Genomic DNA, 19,266 nt, shown 5'->3' with positions numbered 1-19,266 from the left:
CGATAATACCATAGAAATCAACAGTTTGAGAGAAGTCATCCTAGATTACTAGAAACCATGGAAGACTGTTATCCCTCTTTACCTAGTGGAGAAACTTTTAGTGTTGCATTGTTGTTAAAAAATGTTAGAGTTGTTGTTGTTTAGTGTTAAGTGATTTTTGAATAAAAAATGTTGTGTTTTGAAAAAATTGTTTGATGTTATATTGTTGGATTATTGTTAAAAATGTTAGAGTTGTTGTTTAGTGTTAAGTGATTTTTGAATAAAAAATGTTGTGTTTTGAAAAAAATGCCTTTGTCTTTTGTTTAGCTATAAGAATGTTGGATTGATGCTCTTTCATTTCTTACTATCCCTCTCATGACACTCACTGAACGTTGCGACTCAAAAACCGTGTGGGGGATGTTTTCCTTCACGTCCGCGCTTTGACTTTAAGAACCGGGGCAGTTTCCAGTCTAACCATCCATTGTCGACTCATCCTCCTAAGAAGATGTGCTCCAAACTAGCTAAACTCAACGAAGCCTACCTAAATTTGCATAGGGTCAGACACAGTCTGATACCGAAGCCAGAAGAAATAGAGAATGTGAGAATGTTAAAAATCACTGAAGACCTGATAGAAGAGCTCTTCAGAGAAGAAATGAACAGGGAAAAAGAAGAATGGACAGAGAAGTACAGACTTCAGAGACAGCAGCAACAACAACAACAAGAGCAGCAGCAGCAGCAACCTGAAGCTGACAGAGGCTTTGTCGATTGTCGTATCGACACCAAAGAGTTCTTCTTCTCTTTCCGAAGAAGCAGACCTATCGCCAGAAAGTCTATCCTCAGAGGACATCGCATTCTTAGAAACTAAAAAGAATGCCATAGCAAACAAAAAAACAGCCCTTTTCAGGGCTACCCAATACTCTAGAAAAGAAATAACAATCGATTTGCCAATGTGTGTAGGTAGAGTAGTGTGAAAATAAACACTAGCTCTTTTTTAAAAAAATGTGAGGGTATGTGTTTGTATGTTTGTGTTTGTAAGTGGTTAAGTAAGTTGGTATGGATAGTAGATTAAAATGATGTCTCTTTTTTTGGTGTTTGAGGTGTAAATTTGGGGTTAGACTGGATTGCTTTGCGTATGTGGATAGTCTATTGAAGTGATTTATAAAAAATTTTAAAATAGTGATGGGTAGCATAAAAAGTGAGTGAGTGTTTCTTTTAGGTCCGCGCGTTGTTTTATGGTCATGATGTAGGTAAGATCAATTTTATGTTTATAGGGGATGTTTTCGTTCACGTCCGCGCTTTCACTATAAATTGAAACTCGTTCGGCAGTCCAGCTACCCTTGTTGATTGATCAACACCAAAAATGAACACGAGACTGGAGAAACTGTTGGAACTTCATGTGCATCTGGAATATGCCAGGCGCATATTAAATGAACTGGCCGCGGAAGCCATTGTGGAGGAGGGAAGGATAAGAGAGGAGGAGGAAAGAAGAAACAAAGAAGAGGAGGAGAGAAGATATAAAGAAGAGGAAAGAAGATACAAAGAGGAGGAGAGAAGATGCAAAGAAGAGGAGGAGGAGGAAAAGGAGAGAAGAAGAAGAAATTTCAGAATCCCAGAGAGCGAAAATTGGGATTCTGAAGCGACATATCCTGCCTCTGCTCTCTCCCCTCAAAAGGTAAAAAGTAATTGGGGGATAAGATGTGTATGCGGCGCCAGGCCTGGAAGGTGCCACCATTAACCAGGTGTCCATGAAGTTCCAAACAAAAAAAAAACAGCCCTTTTCAGGGCTACCCAATACTCTAGAAAAGAAATAACGATCGATTTGCCAATGTGTGTAGGTAGAGTAGTGTGATTATAAACACTAACTCTTTTTTAAGATAGTGTGAGGGTATGTGTTTGTGTGTTGGTGCTTGTAAGAGCTCAGGTATGTTTGTGGGAATAGTAGATTATGGGTTTCTTTATTGTTTCTTAGCGTAGGTGAAGAGTATAATTAGGGTTCTGTAAGCGCTCACGTACGATTGTGTGGATAGTAGATTATGGATTAGTTTATTGTTCTTAGCGTATGTGTTTGTGTGTTTGTGTTTGTGTGTTTGTGTTTGTGTTTGTACCCGCTCACGTACGATTGTGTGAATAGTAGATTATGGATTTGTTTATTGTTCTTAGCGTATGTGAAGAGTATAGTTTGGGTTTTGTAAGCGCTCACGTAAGATTGTGTGGATAGTAGATTATGGATTTTGTTTATTGTTTCTTAGCGTATGTGGAGAGTATAGTTTGGGTTTTTATTATATGAAATGAAAAAGTATAGTTTGGGTTTTATTATATGAAATGAAAAAGTAGGGGGATGTTTTCCTTCACGTACGCGCTTTAAGTATAAGAACCCATAGTATTCGTCGTTCAAACCATTCTGCAAAGAATAAAAAAAAAGAAGATGGCTTCTAACCAAATGGACAAAATACAAACATTACAAGACGTTTTAGACAACTTAGGAATGATGGAGCAGATGTTAATAAGACTGGTTGAAGACCATTATTCCTATAGTCCCCATCGTGTAAAGATGGAAATTAATAACTTAAAAAAGGTAAAGGACAAGATTAGTGGTGTCATGAAAGAGATAAAGGAGGAGAAGGAGGATGAAGAGGAAAGAATAAGAATAAGCAAATGGAACGAAAAGATTGAAAAAGAAGAAGAAAATGAGAAGAGGAAGAAAGAAGAGGAGGAAGAGAAGAAGAAGAAAGAAGAGCAGGAGAAAAAGAAAGAGAAGAAGAGAAAGAGTGTTGGAGATAAAATAAGAACTTGGTGGAGAAAAAGAAGAAATTAGAAGCAGAAGAAGAAAACCCAAAGGCCCTTTTCAGGGCCAGCCATATTTCTCGAAAAGAGATAGCCTTTCCATTGCCTACCCCTTTTTTAAATTTAAATTTAAATTTAAATTTAAATTTTAAAAAAAAATCCCAAAAGCCCGAACTCTATTCCCCATGTTAATTTCCCCTTGTCGGTAGACAGACCCACACTATAGTTCCATGTTAAATTCCCCTTGTCGCTAGAATGACCCACGATTTATTCCCATGTTAATTTCCCTTGTCGCTAATCTGACCCACGATTTTTCGCCATGTTAAATTTCCATTGTCGCTAATCTGACCCAGGCGTCTCTGTAATGCTAATTCCCATTGTCGCTAATCTCACCCCATTTACTACTCCCGAGATCAATAAATCTAAGGTAACAATAGTTGGATATGGCAATAATATTTAGTATTTTTCTCATCAACTGGCTGCTGAATATACCTGGGACAGGACACGAAGAAATGTAGGTTGATTTCTATACTGCCGCAGAAGCAAAAAGGTGCGTCTATCAGTTGAACACAATCAAAATATGCATTTAATGTGCTTACATTGTGTCGCCATAAAACTAAGCATTTAATGTGCTTACATTGTGTCACAAGGTAGTATGAAAACTATAAGATTCGATGATTAAAACTAGGCAATTTACTGGATTTATTATTTAAGGGTTAGCATATTTAAATATTCAAAAAAGAGGACACTCCGAAGAGTGGGTGTACCTGTACCAGTATCTGTAAAGAGATTTAAGCACCTGACATGACGAAATGGCAACCCTACGATACTTGGACATAAACACTTTTGAAAGCACCGTTAAGTCATACTGTATTGTAGATACTGTTAAAGGTCGTTGTAAAGGGCCCGAGTTAGGGGTATTAAATATGATTTTGTAGAATTTAGGCTCGAAATGCAAGTGACTATATTACTGGAATGTCTAAGGTATAATTTGTTAGGTCGGACACAGGAGGATGGAGTAATTGCGTCCTTGTAATTTTGTTCAGTATACATTTTCTGTTAAATTAAATATGATCATGTTTGAGAGAATCAATACTAATTTTAACTAATACAAATGGAAGATGCCATAAAGAAAAAAAAAGAAAAAGTATTTGTCAGAAGTGGGATTTGAACCCACGCCCACATTCGTGGACCAGAACACTCTATTGAGGTTTAATCACCTTGAGTCTGGCGCCTTAGACCACTCGGCCATCCTGACATATTAAAAGTTGAGATGAAATTGCTTAATTGTTCAAACTTCCTTAAATAAATTCCTATATTTTTGAAGTGGTTGTAACAAAGTCAGTTTTAAAACTAAAAAATTCAGATATTTTGCAAATGATACATCTCTCTTCCACAAATAAATGCCACCTGTATTTGACTGGTCTTCTACCGATTAATAGACTGGTAATATTGATAAACTTCTATCATCGTATAGTCTTCGTCAGCCATTGTCGTGTATAAAATGCGTCCAAATGGAAAGCTGCAATGTTGCGATACGATAGTTATCAGTTCTGACACCAGTGGTCAGCTTGAAATAGAATTTGAAAATAATTTAAAGATCTAGATCTGCTTAATTAGCATGGCTGAGAAAGTTGAAAGATATTGTCTGTCTTGTGGGCGTATACCAAAAAGTGCTAGACGAGTTGAGTCGAGTCGTGTTTGTGGCAAAGATTTGCATGACTTACTTTTTAAGTATGGTGGTGTAAATGTGGACAGTGGTTTTTTATGTAGAAACTGTTGTGACACAGTAAAGAACCTTCATGTTAAAAACATGAAATTTTACGAAAAATGTCAGCAAACTGCATTAAGGCATTCAAACAAAAGGAAGCATCAGTCGACTTTGATGGAGACTGTTGTTTTGATATCCAATCCAAATGATAGGAGCCAAAGGAGTCCATTAACATCACCCCCTAAAAAGCAGTGTATTTTTAATTTTCCTCAAAATTCATGCCCAGTGTCGTCATACATTGACCTTGACTTGCAAATGACACCAGTTCTGACAGATGCACCTAAAAATGGTGAGTGGAGCGATTGTGCACCCCCCGACATTTTTTATATTTATTAAAAAAAAAAAAAGCCAAGACACTTCAGATTATGTTTTACAGTTGAGATTCTTTTATCATTTTAACGGAAATTATTAATCTTAAATACTCCAAAATTGAAAATTAAAAATCCAAGAAATGTTTTTTAAGCTGATTACCTCATCGTGCACAGTGGTGAAAGAGTTATCGTTCGTGAATCGGATTTTGAGTACTGAATAAGGGCATTCTATATTATTTAGATAAATGAATGCCAAAGGTGCTGCAAAGTTTTTTTTTTTAATTTATCCATATGTATCCAGGCCACACCATGAGAAGGCGCTCTTTCCATGGCCCATTTTTATATATGTTTCTTGTTTTTTTTTCTTTATATTTTACTATATATATATATATATATATATATATATATATATGAGATTTAAGTGTACCATTCTTTGTCATATAAAAGTTAAAAGTGGTTTACTTAGAATTTGGTCAGTTTTTATTTTCTAGAATACTTGTCATTATCTACCACCAGGAGAATGCTGCGTAACTTGCATATTTCATGAAGTTATCCTATATTTATCTGACATGAAGATTAATCTTATTTTGATGATAGTTTTTAAAAAGCATTATTTATTTACATTTCTCCTATCTCTTACCTTGCCTGTATCAAGAGCAGGAGATTTTTTGCCATTATCGATTACTGTCCATGGAAAAAACTGCCAATCTTACCAGATAATTAAACAATGCAGAATTCTTCTAATTTTGTCAACAAAATCGGATCACAGCTTGTTTGTCTGTTTGATTTTATTTAATTGTAAATATACATCATGGGTTGCTGAGGGTGTTTTGAGGTATTCATTTGATGCTTTAGTCATGGGGTCTTTGATCAGACTGGGTGCAGTACAGTATCCTTTATCTGCCATAGATTGTGCCCTTGATAGGAATTTTAACTCTTCTATTATAATATTGCAAGAAACTATTAAAATCACCATAGAAAATGTTCCTCTACTTAATTTATTGTTCTTTGAGAAAAGTTTATAAACTCTGAAAATTCATCTGGTGCTGTTGTTTTTTTCAAGCATGTCAAAATTTGCCTGCTTTTCTTGAGTTCATCATTGGTTCATGGCCCCAGAAATACGGATCACATAATGCAAGATTGGAATATGAACATTAGACCAAGGTGTAGAAATGTATTGTTTATAATGTTTCAGTATTATTAATATTTGCATGTGTAATACATTTCATTTCTTTAAATTGTATATTAAACTGCAGTAAAACACTTATAAGTAATGATGACAAAAATATCTAAGAAATAAATGCAGTTTGGTTACTTCTCTTTATTCAAGTTTTTCAATAAATTATCATATTTAAAGGCATATTTAATTTTAAAATAATTTTTTCATACTGTATAGTTTTCTGTTGGATTTATTTTGTAGTAATCAAGTTGTTACATTGCCCTTTCAGAAATGGCTGTCATGGGTTTTTTGCTATTGGTATGGTAAAGAACACAGACATGTGAACAGCAGCTGTTGCATGAACAGCTAGCACTCACTCCATGGCCATACGCTTGAGGAAAATATGGCATTAGTTAGTTTGGATTTGGATTTGAATTGTATGTATTAAATATCTTTTGTGGAATATTTCTTAATCAGTATGTACTATAACTGTCATCAAACACTAAAATCAAGGATGTGCCTTTGATGATGGAAAACCACTTGAAAAGAGCAAGTATATCATGGTAGCAAATCCATTTTTTTTCTCTATTTAGGTATTATTGTTTCAGTTTTTCTAATTTATGATTTAAAATAGCTATTTTCATTATTTTGAGGAAATAAGGTAATGTAAAAGAAATTGTTTTCTTATTGTCATTGATTGATTATTTGAATGGCAGTGTTCTACATAATGGACAGTACATTATAATTTATACTGTGGAACCAAGTTACGAACTACTGACAATGTCATTTTCATTTTGTTGTCTTCTTTACTCGTCTCATCCTCTTTCTCTGATGAAGTTTCTTCCCTTCTTAAGTTGTAGTGATTTTATCATTTGTTGAATTTACTGGTTTTTTTATAATAACCCTTTGACAAATATTTGGAACTATGCTCCTTGTTCATTTTCTGTTTTTGTGATCTTTTCTGCGCCAAATTTCAGTTAACATTCACTAGTGCAGAAAACTCTACGATCTTGTAATTGCCTATTCCAGTCAGTGATCTTTTGGCATCTTGTATTGCAAACTGACATTTAATTGTAGTATGACTGCAAGATCTGATATATCTATTGGCTTCCAGTTCATTCCAGTTTTCAAGATATTATTGGCAGATTCTGCGTTTTTATTTGTCCAGTTGGCATCCACATATTTTACCCTTGCAGGAAAGTTAACATGATCATTCTGAATTGATTTTAGTTGTTCAAACTAAATCTTAGCATTGCATTGTCATAGAACAGTGACAACAAAATGCCCCATTGTATCAGTCTGTTGCAGGGGTCTCAAACTCAAACCACCATGAGAGTCACATGAGGACATTTTCAATGACTCAAGGTCCGCACTACCTTTGTTTTCTCTCATGATATCTTGTGACATCAGTCATTTTGTGGGCCATAGGATACAGCTTGGTGGGTCACATGTTTAAGACCCCAGGTCTGTTGTGATGGTACTTTGGCATCAGAATGCTATAAACATGTATACCAGGGGTTGGCAACCTATTTTACTTAGTGTGCCACTATTTTTCTGGAAATAATTACAAAATGAACGAGCACTTGCCACCAGTAAGAGAGTAACACTGAGAATCGAGCTTTTTGGCTGCCATTCGTGTGCCACACAAACCCTATTGCTGTGCTATCTTGTGGCATACATGCCATAGGTTGCAAACCCCTTACATATACTTTTGTAAAATATCAACTTCAAACGTTAGTTTTATCCCACAAATTTATTCAGAGAAGATAATTTTCTCATCAAATGAAGATGAAATTATAACTAATGTGCCATTACAATTTAAATGTTTAATATCTGCCCAGTAGATAATATGCTAAGCAAAATAATAGCAATAAGTTACCCATTAGACAGGACATATTCGTTTGACAAGCATGATTACATGAATGGATTTACAGGATCATACATCAACTGGAACTTAATTAATTTATTTATCAACTCATTTATTTAGAGAAGATAGTTTTTTCTTTACCTGGTGAAACTTTAAAAAAATTTAATGCTGTTGTTATTCCAAACTCTTGATGTTGACGTTTGGAGTTATGCTTTTCAAAATTACTTTAAACAATACACATTTTGCCAAATTACAGAAGTAAATGAGCAATTGGAAGTTGAAGTTAAGGTGTTGAGTTCAACTGCAAAAGGTAAACATTGTGAGTTACCTTGAAACCCTTCCAGGTCAGTGAAAAGTGAACTGTTAGAACCTCATAACTTTAAATTGTTAACTTGTGTTTTAAGCCATTTTGTAGATATTCTTCTAACTTGCTATTTTAAACAAATTTTTAAAATGAAAATGTGATATTTCTCCTGCTCCACATGTTATAATAAAAATATAAATAGCTATTGTTAGAATTCATTCATGAAAATATCATACACTGTTAAAACAAAAATATAGCACATGTGCCAACTTTTTAACATCAAAATTCATCACAATAAAAAATAAATTGATTTTTGTGACCATTGAAAAGTTGCAACAAATTTAGAATTACAGCAATAAATGTGCCGTTAATAGTTTGTTTCCATCCAACATAGAAAGAAGAAATAAAAACCTATAAAATAATGTATCACTTTTTGTAGTTGTGATACCCATCAAGTAATCAATTCGTTTCTAATGAATGTCAGTGATTACAGAGGATTCATGCTTTTTTCCTTTTGCCAGTTTGATATCTAAGATCACAAAAAGACATAAAAATGCAGGATATTAACATTATGAATAGAAAATTGTATTTTGGTTTGACTGCTGCATCTTCACTATATCATATGTTAGTGTACAGATGGATGGATGTATTCATTGAAGACACTACAGTAACAATTTAGAGACAATGGACTACTTGTTAAAAGTCACAAGTTTATTTTGTATTTCATCTTGTAATAGTAGGAAGAAAGGACTTGTTCCTCAGTATTTGTCACCAGTTTTCAATAATAATGTTTTTAGGTTAGTCTTTTGTGATACAATGTTTCATAGCAAATTTGTCAAATGAAACTAAGACATTTTTTAATATAATCTTCAATGTTATGGAGGATTTTTTAATTTGTTACTTGACTTGAATTTTTAATTTTAAACAGCTGTTGTTGTTGTAGGTTTAATGCCATTTTTCAGCACAAGATAGGGGGCCCCGAGTGGCCGAGTGGTCTAAAGCGCTCTTCGTTACGGATCACTGCCATCTCACCTCTGTCCACGGCGGTTCGAGTCTAAGATTCAGCCAATGTGGGCATGTGAGAAAGCCTGCCAGTAGCTTCTCGTGGGTCGGTGGTTCTTTCCGGGGTTTTCCGGGTTCTTCCTCCACCATTAATACTGGCCGCCATGTATAGCCTATCGTGCTGAAAAATGGCGTTAAACCCCACAACAACAACAACATCAGCACAAGATAGGCTATACATGGTGGCCAGTATAAATGGTGGAGGAAGAACCCATGAAAACCCCGGAAAGAACCATCGACCTATGAGAAGCTACCAGCAAGCTTTCTCACATACCTTAAACAACTGTTGTAGGCATTCTGAACTTTGATAACTCTGTTGTCACTTCTTATATCACCCTATTCTGGCACTTTGCACAAACATTTGAGTCCAGTGTGGACTCTGCAATAACCTTGCAGATTCCTAATTTAGGATAGTAGTAGTAGTAGTAACAACAGCAGTAGTTGTATTAAAATAATGCTACATTATACTTGTGACTTTTAACAAGTAGTTCATTATCTCTAAATTGTTACTGTATAGGTAACTCATTCAAGTAGTAGTTCTCATCCATTAACTTTCTCTGTTAGGGTAGGATTCTGTTTCTTCAATGGCCAAGGCTTCTGTATGATCTTCTCTTGCAGTGCACAGATCTAAATGTCTCATGGTGCCATGGGGATTGGCTTCTCTACTGATGCTTGTTATAAGCTCGTCAGCCATGCAGGTGCTTGAGATTCCATTTTCACAAGAATGGCATGAATGGGGGGATGTTTCATTTGTGTAATCTTCCCAGACCTATGTTAAGATTAACGTCTATAAGGCCCCCAAAAATTTGCTTCCTATTGCACTGGTTTTAAAAATGGGTTAGGTAGGTATCTTGAAAAAATATATATATAATGATACTAAGCACTTCAAGTACAGGGTTAAACTGGCTCACATGCAGAAATCAGTTTTTGGGAAATTTATAAAAAAATTTAAAAAATTTAAATATCATATTTATTATAATGATTAGCATATATAACATACTAAGCACCTCAAGTACTGGACAAAACGAGCTCAATTAGAAAAACAAATCAATTTAAGAACTTTTTTTATTTTGTTGTAAAAACAATTCCCTGGGGGGGGGGGGTGGGACAGGGGCAAAGGGATAGGGTTGACACTCAAAACCCGGGATGGTTGAACACATAATTATACTTCCATGTTTAATAATAGTATAGTAATGGTTTTCAAAACAGGATATAGAAAGTCATAATATCACATAGCCTGGAAGTAGTCCAATGGATTCCAAGAATTAAACATAATAGTAACCAAGACCTAGCATTCTGGTAGCCCTTGGGCACCAGGTATAAGATGTATTAGCCCTTGCAGATATTATAAAAATTATTTAATTTGAAGTTTTCTGAACTTACAGAGAAAAGAGAAAATATGTTGATTCCAATTCAGCCAATAAGTGAGTCCTCTCCAACAGCAACCCCACTCATGGAGGAAAATATCACATCTATTGAGCACAGTTATTGCATCAAGGAGGTCTATCAACCAAGTGATGGACACCTGAAAGTTCCTGCCTTTGAAGATAAGAATGAAAATGCAACATGTGTCAACCAGTACGCAGTTGTCACTAATTTATCTGATCTTAACACAGGAAAGATGGGGGACAGCAGCATTGCTGATAGCCAGAAACATTCAAATGTGACAAGGAAAGAGGGTGTCCCTGAAAGCAGTTCTGCAAAGGAAAATGAAGCCTGGCTGCCAAAGTGTAATTTATTACATATAACAGAAACATATCCAACAGTTCATGATGAGGAAACTGTGATGCCAAAGCCGACAAATTTAATTTTAAATGTACATGCACTACAAGCACGTGACCTTGTTTTAGAACCGAAAATGTCAAAAACTACTATCCAGCCACAGCAACAGAAAACAAGTATTTTGACCCAGGTTCTCCAAGAAGACGAGTGTCGTCTCTCAGAAAGCGACACAGTGCGTCTTTTGAAGATGTGCCAAACTAAATGGTGTGACCTCATAGCAGAAGAAGTACTGCGGATTAGCAAACTAAAAACAAAAATTCTCCAGCATTTAGCTAAAGAGATTGAAACAACAATAGACAGACTTCTGTGTCACAGAAAGAATGGATTTATAAGTGAACTGATGAAAAAATCTCTTGATGATTTTAAATCATTTCAGTGGAACAATCTTGTGAGTGAAATGAAGCAAATGTTTCCTTCTCTATACAATTTTCTTCTGGCTATGGTTTTGCCATATGGTAAAGTTGGAGAAGAATCATGTGAAACACAAACTTGGCAGAGGATTGTGCCCAGACTGGGACTTGTTTATGGAATTTTAGCACAAACAAGAAACCGCGAACTGAATCGTGTGCAGAGGATGATGTCCTTGTACTTTTTGGGAAAATCAAGCACGAAAAAGGTGAAGCTTTTAAACATTTGTGTGAAGTTTGAATCAGTCCTGTTTTTTGTGTGCTATATACTGTTATCAATGTTTATCTCTGTGCCATATACTTTTAAAAATGTTTATCTCTGTGGCATATACTTTTAAAAATGTTTATCTCTGTGCCGTATACTGTTAACAATGTTTATCTCTGTACTATATACTGTTAAAAATGTTTACCTCTGTGGCGTATACTTTTAAAAATGTTTATCTCTGTACCATATACTGTTAACAATGTTTATCTCTGTGCCGTATACTGTTACCAATGTTTATCTCTGTGCCATATACTGTTAAAAATGTTTACCTCTATGCCGTATACTTTTAAAAATCTTTGTCTCTGTGCCATATACACTGTACTGTTAACAATGTTTATCTCTGTGCCATATACTGTTGACAATGTTTATCTCTGTGCCGTATACTGTTACCAATGTTTATCTCTGTGCCATATACCGTTACCAATGTTTATATGTGCTGTGTACTCTTGTCAATGTTTATCTGTGCCACTTACTGTTACCAATGTTTATCTTTGCCCTATATTATTACTGATGGTTATCTGTGCTATATACTGTTACCAGTTATGATCTCCGTGCCATATACTGTTACTGATGTTTATCTGTGCTGTATACTGTTATGGATGTTTATCTCTCTGCCGTATACTGTTACGGATGTTTATTTCTTTAGCTTATACAGTTACTTATGTTTATCTCTGTGCCGTATACTGTTACCGATGTTTATCTGTGCCGTATATTGTTACTGATGTTTATCTGTGCCGTATACTGTTACTGATGTTTATCTCTGTGCCATATACTGTTACTGATGTTTATCTGTGCCTTATACTGTTACTGATGTTTATCTCTGTGTCATATATTGTTACTGATGTTTATCTGTGCCGTATACTGTTACTGCTGTTTATCTCTGTGCCGTATACTGTTACTGATGTTTATCTCTGCCATATACTGTTACCGATGTTTATCTCTGTGCCGCATGCTGTTACTAATGTTTATCTCTGTACTGTATACTGTTACTGATATTTATCCATGCAGTAAACTGTTACTGATGTTTATCTCTGTTCCATATACTGTTACAGATGTTTATCTCTGTTCCGTATACTGTTACTGATGTTTTTATCTCTGCTCTGCATACTGTTAAGTGTTTATCTCTGTGCCGTATATTGTTACCAATATTTATCTGTTGTTTGTCTATATGTTCTTAAGTCACAAATTTAATTTCCACTTTATAACTTTTAAAGGATGGATTGAAATGCATTTCGGTATGATGTTTTATGTTATGCAAAACTTGGATGAGTTCCATCTTCTACCTCTTATTTTGATATCAGAATTGAACTATGGATCCCATTGGACATGTAAATTTTTCCTTACACAATACATTTGGTTTCTACTGGGTTACTTGTGATGGACTTCATGGAATTAAATCAAATATGGTAAGGTTAACCAATGAAAAAGAAAAGATTGATTATGTCCAGTTTCACTGCAACCTTTTTTCACTCCATCAAAGATGGACCAAGTTATGGCCCCACTTTTGCATTGAACTTTGTTTCAAGTTATGACCACAGTTTTACATAGAACTTTGTACAAGTTGCATATTGAACCTATATTTCTTCATTTGCACTATACTGGGATGGGCACCTGAGCCGTAAGGACATGTTCCTATTTTTCCTTTGTATGAGGATCAGTTCCAGAGAATTCTACATATATTGCTTGATTTGGTTGCCTGTTCTCCGATTTTGAAGTTAATATCCCTTTAGAAATAATTTTGTCTTGCTTCATTATTAGTTAGGAAACATACATGTTGATATCATCATTTCAGCAGCTGTACCATCAATTTTACTAACATTTGGTATTGAAAGTTTTGAAGCTAATATGTAACGTACATCACTGAGTGGTTTGCAAATGAGATGATATGTCGCACAGAACTATCATCCCTGCTAGAACCAGGTTTTTTCAGCATTAAATTGGGTCAAGGGGACATTATATAAAGTAAAAGAAGACAATATATTATATTTGGGATTCGTCTGCTGTATTAAACAGATTTTTTTTATTACATACTTTTACAGCCATCCTGCCACAGCTTGCATATCCATACAACTACATGGGAGAGTGTGCTATACTGACAGCATTGTTTGTTATTGTCCTTGGTATTAAGTATTGTTGGTTCCATTGTGTCCTGTTCATGTACACGTGTGTGTACTTTCATGAAAGTTTATATGTGTGCATCCTTAGAAGAACTATACCACTGTACTTTAAAGCATGATCACTGACCTGCTGCACATGTTCCAGAGACCTTTTGAAGGTGTTGCATTGAGGCCCATTTCACAGAAAGCCTCCGATGTGCATTTATTAGGTTGTGGCTGATTCAGGTCAGCATTGATCAAGAAGCCATTTTATTTTTATTGAGTCATTGTGAACTAGACCTTCAAGCCATCCAATTCAGTATTTGTACCTTTGACACACCCTTTCCATAACAGCAAGCCATCCAATTCAGTATTTGTACCTTTGACACACCCTTTCCATAACAGCAAGCCATCCAATTCAGTATTTGTACCTTTGACACACCCTTTCCATAACAGCAAGCTGTCCTCAAAGTTTGTTATGTACATGTAAGTGAACTTGTTTTACAAAAACATTTTTTTCTTCTTTCTGTGAAAGTGATGTTACTCTTGTCCATTTGACCCCAGATTTAAAGGTTTATGTATTGGCCCCAGTGTAGTCCATTCAGAGATTGGTCAACGTACAGGCATGTGGCCTGGATCAAAATTTACTATGTTGAAACCGATTTTTTTTTTTTTTTGACACAGTGATCTATGTCTTTTGACCCCAAAATCAAAATGTCTATATTTCTTACCACAAGTCTTGAAATAAATTATTCCTTCCACATTACATTACAGTGACCCAGTCCGCTTGTTCCCAGAGTTAACCAGAATCAATAGATTTTGTCTTTGCTAACTGTTTAAACCATCCATAAAGTCTGCTCAAGGTCACGACTTATGCCAAAAACATTCATCTTCTTTGAGTCAAAGTGACTTTGACCTTTTGACCCCAAAACTATTAGGTTTCTTAATCCAATTACAGCTCATCAACAAGGTTTGAAGAAGGTATAATTTCAGGAACAAACATAATTTTGTAGAAACCAGAAACCAGGTGTCTTACTTCAGTCAAATTATTCTTGACCTTTAACCCTATGATCCCATTATTGATAGCATTCTTCCTTCTGTAAGTGCAAGTCAGCCATAAAGTTTGGTCAAGCAATACAGTGTGGAAGTCAAGTCTGTTATTGTTTATAAACCACAGAAGGATGGACACAGAGATGGAAAAGATCATATCACGATGTACTCTGCCTAACAGTGGCTGTATTAAAGAGACGGTTTATGGTTTTAAGACCATTTTTCAGTACATGATAGGCTATACAAGGAGGCAAGTATATTTGTTGGAGGAAGAACCCCGAAAATCCTGGAAAGATCCACTGACCCACAAGAAGCTACTGGCAGCTTTTTCACATACCCATATATCGAGACTCACACCCATGCAGACAGGCAAGATGTCAGTGATCCGCAAAGACAGATGCTTTAGACTGTATGGCCACCTGGGACATCTGTATGTAGGAATACTTTGCCATTTAATGTGACCTCTATTAAATACTTGCCTCCATGTGAGCTTCGTGTTCTGTTTAACTGAACCATGTGATAAAACTGAATTTTAAATCCAAAATATGACCACATTAGATTACAAGTGGTTTTAAGGTGTTAGTGCTAACAATTCACTTCTACAGTGTTAGTGCCTAGAATTCACCTTTACGGTATTAGATCAATAAACATTGAGGTGAGAGTGCAGTAGAACAATGTACATTGTTTTTAAATACTAAAGAGCAACACATAATACATTGTGCCGATCTAGAATACCACACGAAATCAAAGATGGTTGACATACGTGATATATTATTCCCTCAAAACATTGTCCATGAGTCACAATATATACCAATTTTGTAGTGAAACCACTGTATAGTTAGACACATTATACATACAAATTTTGTAGTGAAACCACTGTATAATTAGACACATACCTACCAATTCTGTAGTGAAACCACTGTATAGTTAGACACATTATACATACCAATTTTGTAGTGAAACCACTGTATAATTAGACATGTTATAACCAGTTTTTTAGTGAAACCACTCTATAGTTAGACACATTATACATACCAATTTTTTAGTGAAACCACTGTATAATTAGACACATTATACATACCAATTTTGTAGTGAAACCACTCTATAGTTAGACACATTATACATACCAATTTTTTAGTGAAACCACTGTATAATTAGACATGTTATACATACCAGTTTTTTAGTGAAACCACTCTATAGTTAGACACATTATACATACCAATTTTGTAGTGAAACCACTGTATAATTAGAGATGTTATACATACAAGTTTCATAGTGAAACCACCATATAATAAGATACATTATACATACCAATTTTGTAGTGAAACCACTGTATAATTAGACACATGCATACCAGTATTGTAGGGAAACCACCGTATAATTGGACACATTATACATACCAATTAATGAATTGGAATCTATGACCATTCCTCGCTTAAAACTGGAACTGTGTTATAATGGAAGGTTTTATAGTGAAAGGATATTATTAAAATAAATGGGCCATAGTTGTAAGTAGAATTAATGTAAGTTCCATATTGCAATTTGTTACTTTGAATTTACTATTTTTTAACAAAAATGCCTGGTGTATAATTGTGAATTTTGTATAAAAAAATTTAAAATCAAAATTGTAAAACTTGAACAAATTATGATCCTTCTTGAAAATGTGATCCTCTTCCCCAATTTATGAATTTATGTATAAGCAAACATTTACAAACCTTAAACTAAATCCTATTAACTGTAGATGAATTCAATGTACTCTATACTGGAGTCAGTTGGTTTTAATTTGATTTTTTTTTATGGCGAATGAAAAATCTTTCTATTTTCCAATTTCAGACAATAAAAACCTTAAAGCCAGTGGGTTTATGTCTCAGCTATGCAACTAGCTTAAAGTTGGTAAGCAAAATTGCAACCGAGTCTGACGGCCAGACTAGGGGTGACTCACAAAAGAAGAAGGAAGGGGCAAAGAAAGAAACTGGTGAAGTACGTAAAAGTGATGATGGAGAAGTATTCAGGAAATTGTTTATGTAGTTTTAAAAAAAGTACATATAGACACTGATATGAGGCTGTATCTTTTATAAATAACACATAGTCATTACACTTTTACATATTGTGTGTGTGCAGTTTAATATTTTTGATCTGATATGTTAACATATCACTTTGTGTGAGACTCATTGGTCCAAGTAAGTCATGAAATTCTTGCAGTATTGTCTTTACTGATTGGCTGCAATAGTGTGAATTTTCCTAAACCTGCTTTATGAAATCTTTTGTTTTCACCATTACGATCACCATTTTGGCAGCCATTTTTTTTAATCAGTTGCCCAAAGGGAATTAGTGGGGAAAAAATGATAAAATCTGCCGCAATATGGCCAATTTATCCCACTGGGGCTTATTACACGTTGTTTAGCATGTCATTCAATAAAAAATGGCGTAAAGGCCCAAAACGAAAACAAAAAGAAGTAAAAGGAAGGGTATTGGTCAGGTGTTGGGGAATGTGTGGATGGCATACCTGTAACATGGAATCCACTCTATATATGTTAACTTATATTAGTAAATAAACTCGCTTCGGTTCACAGAAACAAATATGGACATAAACCATTCTCTCAAAAAATGACTTAAGTTTACCCAACCAAAGCATTTTTGCACTGTAAAATAGCTCAAATGAGCTATGTTAGTTATCATGTGATGTAATTCTGAGTCTAAATAAAATTTGTATACTTTTCCAAGTCAGATAATTGAAATATCCAGTATAAATGAAATTAAGAGTTTTTGTAAAGAGATAGAGTGCTGAAGGTCCAAATCTGTTACTGGCAACCAACCCACAATAAAAACCTAGTTTAATTTCAGCCTATGAGTAACTAAACTCATCTTTCTCTTTTATAAAAATGTCGACAAATGCCTGTCTTCCAAATGACAGAATGTTATTCAACAACAGCAATTTTCCAAATCAAATAATGCAGATATATGGTCACATAAATATCCAATCACTTAATAACTACAGCAAAATGATTGCAAATCAACAACGGAAAATCTCAGTTTTTAGCAACTCTTCTACATATAGCACAGTATCTGCATCAAGTAACACTTTCTTCAGAGAAACATTCAGTTACTGCCAAATACTATGCTGAATCAATGGTGAATGGCCAATCACCACACTTTTAAGTGGAAACATTCTAAACAAGCACATACAAATTCATGGCGCTTTAACTAATGACTAGCTAAGCGAACTATGTAACACTCCAGGAACTTTGAAAAAAAATTGTTTATGACAAATTCTCTATTGATTAGAAAAACAGTTGCTTTTTTAATTGTTATTAATTAAAATGTATGCTTGCTTCAGATGTTATTTGCTGTCAGATTGTTAAATACTGTTTCAATTTGCATCAGGTACTATTTTTTCATGTACAAGAATTTAAAGATGCAGAATCTCAGCAAGAATAAAATGCAGAAAATTGTGTTCTTATTTTCTTTCTTTCCACCCTAAATAAAAAAACTATATGATAAATATAATCTCAAAGTTGCTGATGATTTAATATTGAATATATGAAACTCATTGAATAACTTCCAGCTTTTGTGAGCCTTGGAAATTATTTAATGAGTTTCATAAATTCAGTATTAAATCATTTGAGCCCCTCTTATATATTACCTGGGATTATGAAGAGAATGAGAGACTGTGGAGAAAGAAGAGATATATGGGTTTCTGCAGTATTTATATGTCATGAAAAAAGTATGTGGTGTTGTGGATTCTCCTTATTTTCTAATTCTTGTTAATATTAACAATGTTCAAATTTTATTTTCAATAAAATCGTTACGTGGGACTTGCTGGACAAGATCAGCATAATCTCTGTAATTACCACACTGTTCATCCCTATTGTGCTGCCATATGTTGACGGGTTGTAGTTTTCTGGTAAAATCTTTTGAAAACTGAATCCCAATGTCACTTAAGCCGATTTACACATTTATATTGTGGAACTTTATAGACTGGCATTAATGATGTAGATTAATGATTCAAGCATGAACAGTAAAAACACAATTTACCAAAGTCAGTGAAGCATGAAATATGGTACTGATCAAGATGCATTTCCCTCCCCAAATTTAATGATTCTGGGTATAACAGTATTTGTAATTGCCAAAAAACCTGACAAGAACTTAACCCAGAATGTACAGCTAATCTACAGGCAAGTGAAATGTTAGCCCAATCTCCAAGGTGAAATGAAACCCACTCCAAACCTTTGCCTATGACCTATAAAGAAAGAATTGGCGAGATATATTGAATCACATTGTTTAATCTGTGTAGACATCAACACTATGGGTTCAAGTACAGTACTGTACATACTGCTGATGATTTAATACAGATTATATGAAAGTCACATAGTGTGCTAGCAGATCTTGGTGTATGCAGTTTGCTTCGAGTAATCAGTAGAACAAACAC

The 19,266-nt window shown here is 34.7% G+C and overlaps 1 protein-coding gene and 1 non-coding gene across 2 annotated transcripts; one reads left to right on the top strand and one right to left on the bottom strand.

Annotated features, from left to right (window-relative positions):
- Window positions 1-3,915: 3,915 nt before the first annotated feature.
- On the bottom strand, window positions 3,916-4,021 carry Trnal-caa (transfer RNA leucine (anticodon CAA)). Its single transcript has 2 exons — window positions 3,984-4,021; window positions 3,916-3,961 (listed from the first exon to the last, which is right to left on the bottom strand). It is a non-coding gene; the product is annotated as a tRNA-Leu (tRNA).
- A 220-nt stretch (window positions 4,022-4,241) lies between these two features.
- On the top strand, window positions 4,242-18,289 carry LOC149807942 (uncharacterized). The gene is made up of 3 exons (XM_089972212.1): window positions 4,242-4,823; window positions 10,623-11,635; window positions 16,671-18,289. The coding sequence occupies exons 1-3, from the start codon at window positions 4,385-4,387 to the stop codon at window positions 16,863-16,865; spliced, it is 1,647 nt and encodes a 548-aa protein (XP_089828338.1). The 5' UTR covers window positions 4,242-4,384; the 3' UTR covers window positions 16,866-18,289.
- Window positions 18,290-19,266: the final 977 nt, after the last annotated feature.

Source organism: Sinohyriopsis cumingii, chromosome 1 (genome assembly GCF_028554795.1).
Source record: "Sinohyriopsis cumingii isolate HCF-2022 chromosome 1, ASM2855479v2, whole genome shotgun sequence".
Taxonomy (NCBI): Eukaryota; Metazoa; Mollusca; class Bivalvia; order Unionida; family Unionidae; genus Sinohyriopsis; species Sinohyriopsis cumingii.
Note: the sequence above shows the minus strand (reverse complement) of the source record. Positions and strands in the feature narration are given on the sequence as shown.